The 9490-nt window shown below is 51.7% G+C and overlaps 1 protein-coding gene across 3 annotated transcripts in view; it reads right to left on the reverse strand.

The window, feature by feature from the left end:
• LOC138811184 (heterogeneous nuclear ribonucleoprotein U-like protein 1) overlaps window positions 1-9490 on the reverse strand; it is a 29467-nt gene extending 19977 nt beyond the window's left edge. The window contains exons 1-4 of one of the 3 annotated variants that reach the window (XM_069998856.1): window positions 9034-9490; window positions 5471-5596; window positions 2713-2866; window positions 917-990 (exon numbers count right to left, since the gene is read on the reverse strand). In XM_069998856.1, the coding sequence (XP_069854957.1) occupies window positions 917-990; window positions 2713-2866; window positions 5471-5596; window positions 9034-9331 (652 nt within the window). In that variant the 5' untranslated portion in view covers window positions 9332-9490. The remainder of the gene's footprint in view (window positions 1-916; window positions 991-2712; window positions 2867-5470; window positions 5597-9033) is intronic. The other 2 variants (XM_069998858.1, XM_069998857.1) reach the window with 2 other exon arrangements.

Below are 9490 nucleotides of genomic sequence, written 5' to 3' on the forward strand. Positions count from 1 at the left end.
GTGGGTCAAGTGGTAGAGTGCTAGTCTTGAGCAAAGGAAGTTCAGGGGCAGTGCTCAGACCCTGAGTTCAAGCTCCAGGATTGGCAAAAAAAACAAACAAAACCACCAAAAAGAGAACACCAAAAAAGCTGTGACTCTGATGCACACAATGCCAGCTGAGACTGATGCCCTGGAGGCACAGGTTCCTGCCCCATCTCCTGTTGTGTCCCCCAGTAAGCCTTGCCTGCCCACCTCGCTCATGATAGGCTCTCCCTTCTCCAGAGGTGGGACTCTACTGCCTCAGATCACCTCCTAGACCACGGTTCCCTACCATGCTCAAAAATGGCTAACTTTACTCTGGGTAGACTTTGTCTTTTGAAAGCCTGCAATGAGATTGGGTGTAAGACATTCTGACTCTTCCCCAAGCACAAGGCCAGTACTCTTTCAGGAAATGCAGAATGAACTACTGGGCTTTTGCTCTGCACCATGCTGAACCACACCCTTAGAGCTTTTTACCCCCTACTTCTCCTTCAAGGGCTCTGAGATCCAATGCAGTCAGGATGGAAGCCACTGATGCCGTGGAGAGCAAATGCAGATGGGCAGAGCCCAGGGCAGGCCACACTACTGCTGAGGACAAAGCAGCATTGGTTTCACCACGAATGTGAGTAGCTGATGGAAACAGTTCAGTTTCCCCAGTAGCACTCAGATTCCTTTCCTGATTAGGTGGTAACTCTTCAGGCACCTAGGGCGGTTCCAAGCTCTCAGAGGATACTCACTGAAAGACCTCTGGGTGTGTCTCCTCCCTGGAGAGAAGCCTGGGGAAGTGGAATGACCTGCCCAGGCTCCAAGGCTCAGCTGGCCTCCCCTGTGCAACGGTGATGTTTCCCAGTGTACCTGGGATTCTGGAGGTTGGGGTACAATTTCCCAAGGGACTCACACGTGTCGATAGCCACCAGGGTGTCGTCAAAGTCGTCCTCATCCTCTTCGGCAGGAGGCTGAGGAGAGCGTCCCCTGTGTTGGGAAAAGGATGGAGTCACACGAGAACAGTTGGAGGAGGGCAGGGGAGGGGAATAAAGTCTCTGTGGTGACTCACGCATGCCCCCTCCCCCCAATGGCCTCTAGAGTTTAGCAAAAGAATTCTGGAACCCTACCTACTTGCCCCAAAGCAATCACTGTGAACTCCCAGGATGGGGCTGCACCAGAGGGGGTACTCTGCTAAAGAGAGGCACCAGAACCATTTAGGAAGCTTTCTTAGACACCCCAAGATTCAGATCCCTGCCTTTGACCTAACCAGAATTGCCTTATTGCTTGGCTGCCATTGATTGTAGGCTACAGTAGCCCAGGGTGCCCCAGTTTTAGAGAACAGGCAGGGTGAGGGCAAGAGCCTGGACAAACCCCAGTAATTAACATCTACCCACACACCAGGCTTCCTAAAACCCTGCATTGGACAGGATTTTGCTATGACCCACATTCTCAGTCTCTCAGTGTCCTCAATTATGTACATGATTATCTTCCTACTAAAACACTAAAAAAAGGATCATGTTAAAATACTCCTGGTTTCCACTGAAGAGAAGAGAAGGGTGTAAGGCGGTGGTTGGATGCCCAGCCTGCACAGCTCTATCCACTATGTGCAAGATCTCATGCCCACCTGGGTGCCCAGAGGGCCCACCTGGCCACTGGCATCCTTTGGCAGCAGGCTTCCTGTCCCACCAGTCCAGAGCAGCTAGGGCCCAGTGTGAGGGTGCCTGTCATATCTTAAATAATCAGCAAGCAGCTCCTACACAACCTCTGCTTCGTGGGAAGCAGTGGAAGGAACCTGTGTAGTGTGGGCTCTGTGTCCTGACTTTTGTTATAGCACAGCGCTCAAGCCCTTTCCAATAAGCTAGCTAAAGTGGACTTCCGCAGGCAGGAAACACAATGTGTTAGAAGAACAATCCAGAGGAGCAGGGGAAGGGATGCCATGAAGAGAACAGGCTTCAGACTCCTTGAGGAAGGAGGAGGAAGGAGGGAGGAGAGAGAAGAGAGGAGGGAAGGGAGAGGGGAAGGAAGGAGGAGAGGGTTTGTCAGGAAAGGGAAAAGGGAAATGGTCAGTGCAGAGTCCACTCCCTCTTGAAAGCTCTTAAAATTCACTTGCATCTTGGCTACTCCCTCCAGGCGTTTGTGGCTTAGTTGTGTACAAGGTCTGTCTAGTATCTACCCTAGAGGAGTAAAAGGCAACCCTACTGTCCAGATTAGAAAAGCTCTTTCAAGCCTGATGCATGTAATCACTCCTGTAATCCCAGCTGAGATCTAGAGGATCATGGTTCCAAGCCAGCCTGGGCAGGAAAGGCCATGAGACTTTATTTCCAACAAACCACCAGAAAACCAGAAGTGGTGCTGTGACTCAAAAAGTGATAGAGCACTAGCCTTGAGCAAAAGAGCTCAGGGACAGTGCCCTGAGTTCAAGCCCCAGGAATAACAACAACAACCAAAATAAAAATAAAAGAAAGAAAAGCTCTTTCACTGGAGGGATGCAGGTGAGCCAGGAGCAGGCCCCTGTGGCAATGCAGGTACACTAAAGTAAAAGGCCAAGGCGGGCTACAATCTCACAGCTAAGAATGTAGGGTGCTCCGAAGTGGCTGTGCAGGTGAAAAGCAAGGAGGAAATAAGAGGAAGGAGTAAAAGTTGAAGGAAGATGGATCTGGCAGCAAGCAAGTGTGGGGAGAAGAGCCAGCAGCCATTTCTTACACCCACCTCCTGTCCTCTCGGTGCTCAAAGTAGCCACGTCCCCGGTTGTCTTCATAAGGCCTCTTTCGACTCTGGAATTGCTGTCTGTCTGGCTTGAGCTGAGATGCTTCGGGTGGGAGGAAGCTGGGGGGTGCTTCTTGCTTCATCTCTGTTTTTATGTCTATTGCCAGGACAAGTCAGATGGTCAAGACACTCACAAAAGGGCTCAGCTACTATTTCTCTGGCCCTTTTACTCCAGGAAAGGTCACAGGCACCTGACTCATGATGAAGAACCGGGCCCAACAAGAGCCTGGTGGGCAGGCCAGGGCCTCTGTGAGGGGCTCAGGGTGGGATGCAGGAGGCGGGCTGACACAAGTTATGCAGTGGACTCTCAGGGCTCATGAGAAGGGGCACCCTAGCACTACAGAGGACAAGCTCGTTATGGGCCTTTGGGAACCCCTTAAGAGGCTTTGACTTCACCCTCTCCAATTTTTCTTCCCCGAAAATCTGTACCTTACATAGCAACTTCAGTCTGACAAGGGGAAAGAGGGGGCGACTTGACAAGATCATGGTGGTTCTACTAAGCCCAGTTACCCATTTTGTGGTCCTACTAAGTACTGTTACTCCAGAAGGAAGAGTCTGTAGCCCAGTCATCACAAAGATGGAACAACCTTATTAAGTCATGCTATACACTGGAAGTCAAGGAGAGCTAACGTTCCAGGGACTGATAAGAGGTCCAGTCTGAGACAGACTCCAAAAACCAGTTAACTAAGGACAAATCATGGACTCAGCCTTGCAGTATTTCAGCATCCCCATGCCTGCTGCTGTAGCTCATCTTAGCACTCTAACCAAGTCCACCCAATCACCTCCCAGCCTTTGTGGGACCCAGCAAGGCTCCTTAGTCTCCAGGACAGCAATGATAGTTGGTCATATTGAAGATAGCTCTATGACTACCAGAGCAGGCCCTTAGTAAATGGCTGCTGATAAGAGTAAACACCCACCTTGGCCAGATGCTCCCACAGGCCGTAGACCTTGATACAAATCTGTAGTTTAACCTCTACTCATCAACATCCTGAACCACACACACAAACACCAGGGAATTCACTTTGTGGACCGACCAAAATAGAATTAGACAGAATTAACTAGATTCACTAAGCATTTGGGAGGCTGAGGCAGGAGGGTCACCAGTTCAAGGCCAGCCTGGGCTACATAGTGAGATCCAGTCTCAAAACACAAATTAAAAGAACAAAGGCACTGGGGCTACAACATTAAGGGCAGGGAGGGGGGACCTCAGTTCAGACTCTCTCATGTTCCAATAGGGTCCTGAGCAAGGTGCTGGTGGATCACGCCTATAATCCTAGTTACTCAGGGCTGAGATCTGGTTCAAAGCCAACCTAGGCAGGAAAGTCCATGAGACTCATATCCAATTAACCACCAGAAATGGCACTGTGGCTCAAAATGGTAGAGTACTAGCCTTGAGCAAAAGAGCTCAGAGAGAGCACCCAGGTCCTGAGGTCAAGCCCCGTGACTGACAAATAAATTAAATAAAACAGTCAGTCCTGTATGAACAATGGCCGAGAGCTCATTTCCCAATTGCCAGCCTCAGTTCTGCAGTAGGACAAGCCACCAACTCAATCTATAAAACAAGAGAAGTTGGGTTCTATATGATGGGGGAGCTACGCTCTGCAATGATGTCTTTACAAGTTAGAGAAACCCCGAGATGACACCAGGTTTACTTCAATCCAGGACTTCTTAAAGTAAAGCCTTTAATGCTCTAATCTCCAAGAGAGATTAGATGCATTTGGCTAAAGAACCCTTTTCAAGGAGCAATGATATCCTAGAACAATTATTCTTCAGAACAAGGGATACCAGGCTAGGTTTACAAGGCTTTCTGGCCTTCATATTGTGAGTCTAAAAGGGACTCAAGTATTGACCTCAAGTACTGCCCTGGGTTACTGGTACTAAAACCTAAAAAGGTATCATGAAAAATCTCCTTTCCCAACACCATAGAGTGTGCCAGAATTCTTTTATGGCAAAATCAGACAAAGCCATGCATGGGAAGGTATATTACTTGAGAGGAAGAGACGAGAGGAATGCAGTTTGAGGCTAGTACTAGGGAAAAATGTTGACAAGACCCTGGCCATTCTGGTACAGGCCTATGATCCCTGCTACTTGGAAGGCAGAGATAGGAGGATCACAGTCCATGGCTGAACCCAAGCAAAGTAGGAGATCCAATCTGAAAAATAAAGCAGACGGGTGCTAGTAGGTGATGCCTCGAATGCTAGTCCTCCTCCTGGAGGCCTAGGACTGTTGTATGAGAACAGAATAGCCAGAATAGAAAAGTTTACAAAACCCCTTCCACGCCACATAGCTGGGCACAGTGGTGTATGCCTGTCATCCAGAAAGCCCACAATAGGCACACCACACTCATGAGCGGGGATGCAAGATCCTATCTCTAAAAGGGCCGGAGGAATGACTCAGTGAAAGCACTTCCGCCTAGCCCTGGGAGGCCTGAGTTCAAATCAGCACTGCCACGCCCTCTTCCAAAAAGCAAAAATCAAACCAAACCAAAAAACACTAAAGCAACAGCTGGACATGTGGCTTGAGCTGTAGAACACTTGTCTAGCAAACACTTGCCCTAAGTTCAAACCTTCCCCCTCATGCCCCTAAATCAAAGCAAACCTTACACAGTGACAAAAGCCCCAAAAGAAAATTGCCCAAGCTGGATGCAAAGGCTCAGTTGGATTGGGCTTCCATCAGGAGCGGGAGTACAGGACTTTCCTACCTGGGGGATAGGTGGGCGGTGGCGGCTCCATTTCTAGCAGTCTCCGGTCATAGCCTGACTCATTTTCCTGCTTGATGACCTGGGTCTCGTAGAACTGGTTCTGCCTGGGAATATTGTCCATGACATCTTAAGACAAGAGAAGTGGGCAGTTAGATGGGTGCTTTTGGAGGCCCTAGGCTAGATTGCACCACCTCACTGGGCCGGCTGGTCTGTAGAAGAGGAATACTTGTGCCACAACAAAGCGGCCCCAGCTTGCCCCTCAAAAGGCTGCAGGTCCACACCTGTGACCGGGTCCTACAGAAACCCAACATACAAACCCAACGGACCATGGAGAAGTTGGGTCAGGGCAGGGGCCCAGCTTGGCCTCTCAAGTCCCGATGCCAGTTCTGTAGGCATCTGGCACTCTATGGAGCCCCATTTAAAGCCAGCAGCCCTAGCTGTTCTGGACAGTGCAGTGCTTGGGGACTGGCATTCAGAGTACAAGCTTAAAAAATACTCAGAGCACACACACTGGCCCTCTGCCCCATCAGTATAGCCAAACTCTTTTTTTTTTTTTTTTTTTGGAGTGCCAGTCCTTGAGCTTCTTTTGTTCAACTAGTGCTCACCAGAGACACAGGTCCATTTCTGGCTCTCTCCAATATTCAAGATTAGAGTCTCACAGACTTTCCTGCCTGGGCTGGCCTTGAACTGCTATCCTCAGATCTCAGCCTCCTGAGGGAGCTAGGATCACAGGTGCAAGCCAACATCTTTTAAGAACCTCCTGGAACTGATAACAATTGCCAAGGCAAAGGCTAGCCACCTTAGCTAGAGGAAACAGAAAAGGGACCCTAAGGTGGGGGGGAGGGGGTCTGAGCTGTTAGCACAGCCGGAGTTAGGTCAGAAGTAGCTAAGGGGAACTCAGCTCAAGACTAGCAATGTTATTGGTGAGGGGCATACAACACACCAGACCCAGAATACAGCTGAGGATGAGCCTGCCCCAGTGAGGCCTGAGCAGCTTAACTGAGCAGATCTTTATACCAAAATACGTTCATTTTGATTGTGTCAGGGACTAGGAATACCAGGAGGCGAGAAAGGGACCTAGAAAGGAACGTAAGCCTCAACTCAAAGGATACATAGGCAATGACTCATGGATGCGAACACAGAACAACACTCCTGGGCTAGGAGCACACATGGGAAAGCTTAGACTGAACAAAGAGATGGGACAAAGCACCAGACCAGATGCTTCAAGGAGAATCTCGCAGACAAACCAAAGAGAAGTTTTTAGAAAACTTAGGATGGGCAGTGTGCAGGCAACTGGCCCCAGGGGCAGGATCGCTGCTACGTGCCTTGCTGCAGCCCTTGCTAGGCGCAGTGAGGCAGAACCAGGCAAGGAGAAACTATTCTTGCCATTCGTTAGTTAATTGATTGGATCCTTTCTCAGAGGACAAGTACATCTGGGTACAAACCAGGTACAGTCCAAAGGGAGAAAAGCCCCAAGTCAAGTGGCTACAGTATTTGTTTACGAATGCTGAAGGAAGTTGCAGGGGGGACATGAAGCGGGGGCTCAGAGGATTTTTGTCAATGAGAATAAGGGAGAGAGGAAGAACTCATCTTCTTAACTGGAACAACCAGCCCTTTCAAACTATTCTGCTTTTACCAGGCTTTAAGCAGTGTTCCCCCCCACAATGTGTCTCTCTTTTTCTCTCTCCCTAAACATCTTTCCTGTACCCACAGATGCTGCCTTGCCATCTTCTTTCTAATAACAAGTAGACCCCGTGTGAGTTTGTAACAATCCTGGGGTCAATATTGTAACCATTTTACAAAGAAGGAAACAGGTTCACAGAAGTGAAGTGACTTGCCTACCATGGAACCAGATTGGACTCAGTGAGCCAGGTTCCCTGAAAGCCCCAAACTCACCTTTCAGAGACCCTTCTGGCAGCCAGTCAGGTGAGGGCAGCCTCCCCTTGCTGCACCTGCCAGGGTCCCTGAGCTCCAGACAAACACATCTACAGGCCACACTGCCAGGGAGCGGTATAGGTCACTCCCGTGGGAATTCCCAGCACATTCTGGGTATCCTAAAATTACACTCTAGACCAAACTGACACTCAGGTTGCCCCCTTCCAGGAGATCCCATCTTTCTTGAACAAGTCAGTATACCTAATGGCAATCCCAAGTTCCTTCTGTGACCTCATTTCTTTCCTCAGTCTTAGCTCCAAGCCCCAGGGAGGGCCCTCTTTTTTGAGAAACACCACAAACCCTGGACGCCAGAATCAGGCAGCTCTTTTCCAACTCCAGTCATTCTATTCTCTCCAGTCCTAGAGTCCTCTCCCTCTCTCTCTCCTCAGAGGACTCAGATCTGCCTGAACCCCTTCTATTCCCACAATCACATCTTTGAGCAGATACAGAGGCTCCCCACTACCCCCAGCCACCCTCTCTTGGGGCACACAAGTAACTGCTTCTAGGGACCCAGGAGCCCTCTCTTGGAAGCATTCAGCCCCAGAAGCACCGCAGGCCCCCACCCCCACCCCACTGGCGCCTCAGGGAGGTCCTCAGCAAAGTCAACAGGTTTCCTTTCTCTTCCTACATTCTACAAGCTTTCCCCTGGGGTATGAGTGCAAGCCCAACTACCCACTCTTTCCCTGCTGGACTCAAGAATCCACTTGCAGTATTACCAACTTGATTTCTGCCCCCATCCATCCTTTGCTACCCAGTTAACCCAACCTATTCTGCAGAGGTACCCGTCCCCCAAATCCTTTGTCCAGTTCAGCCACTCCCTGGCCCGACACCAAAGTTTCCCTGAGTCTCCTCCAGAAAGCCAATTTGAAAAGCCCCCCTCCCTCCAAAACTCCCAGCACCCAGCCAAGCCGCGTGCCCCTTAAAGTTGCTCCCCGCCCCCCATGGCCCTGGAAGAGAGATGCGGGTTCCGCACAGTCCAATCACAGTCCCTATTGCAAACACCCCCCAAAATGCATCACCAGCCTTACACCAAGAGCGCTCTGCCCCCTACAACCACCGACAACCTCGCCAAACCCACCCCAGAACCCCAAAGCACACAATCCCCGGTTAACTCCCTCCGGCCTGCAAACTCGAGGAACCTTCGAAAACTCTCCCTTCCCGAACGACCCTAGGGAAACAAGGTTCCCCCCCCTCCCAAATCAGCGCACCCCCAAACTTAAGATTGCCAGGTCCAAGAGCCCTTTTTTTGGACCCCCTAAAAAAGAGGAAGAAGAAGAAGAAAAAAAAAGGTCTGTAGTTCTTCCGACTTTCTCCAGCTCCAGAAACAGCAGTTTCCGGTCTCTGGACCTCCCAGGGTCCCGAGCATGTAGGATATCCAGAGACACCCCCCACCCTCCCCATCTCGGATTCCCCCATCACCACCACCACCACCACCGCACCCAATGCCCTCGGTCCGCCCGCTCGTTCCCCGAGGCCCAGGTCCCCTGATTCTTGTTTTATCGTTTCCCCAAGCGGTGGGTGTCGGGCTCGATCCCTCGAAGCTCGAGACCGTCTCCCCGACCTCCGGCGCCGGACTCCCGCGTCCCCCGGACTCCGGGCCTCCCGCCCCCCGCCCCGCGCACTCTCACAATGTCCATCCGGCCCCGAGTAGCCGCCGGGCTCCGGGTGCGGCTGCAGCCCGGGCGGCGGTGGCTGCGCGGTCCCCTCCAGCTCGGAGCCCCCCTCGGTCTCGACCTCCTCGTTGTGGTGCCCGGGGGGCGGCCCCGGTTCGTCGTCGGCCTCGAGTTCCCGCTCGTCGTCGGGCTCCTCGGCCTCCAGCGCCGCCTGCAGCCGCTCAGCAAGCTCGGCCTTGAGGCCGCGAGTGTCCAGGCCGCGGCGCTGCAGTTCCTCGCGAAGTTCGTTCACCTTCAGACGACGTACATCCATGGCCCGGGCCCCCCGGGGCGGCCCCCGAGCCCGGCCCGGCCTCCCAGGGTTCGATTCCCCCCTTAAACCTTTCCTGTCAAGAGGCAAAAGGGGGGGAGAAAGGGGGGGGCACTCCAATGGCGGCAGCGGCTCAAGATGGCCGCCGCCTCCCCCCCTCGT

Source organism: Dipodomys merriami, unplaced genomic scaffold, assembly GCF_024711535.1.
Source record: "Dipodomys merriami isolate MVZ:Mamm:240054 unplaced genomic scaffold, mDipMer1.0.p SCAF_52, whole genome shotgun sequence".
NCBI lineage: Eukaryota > Metazoa > Chordata > Mammalia > Rodentia > Heteromyidae > Dipodomys > Dipodomys merriami.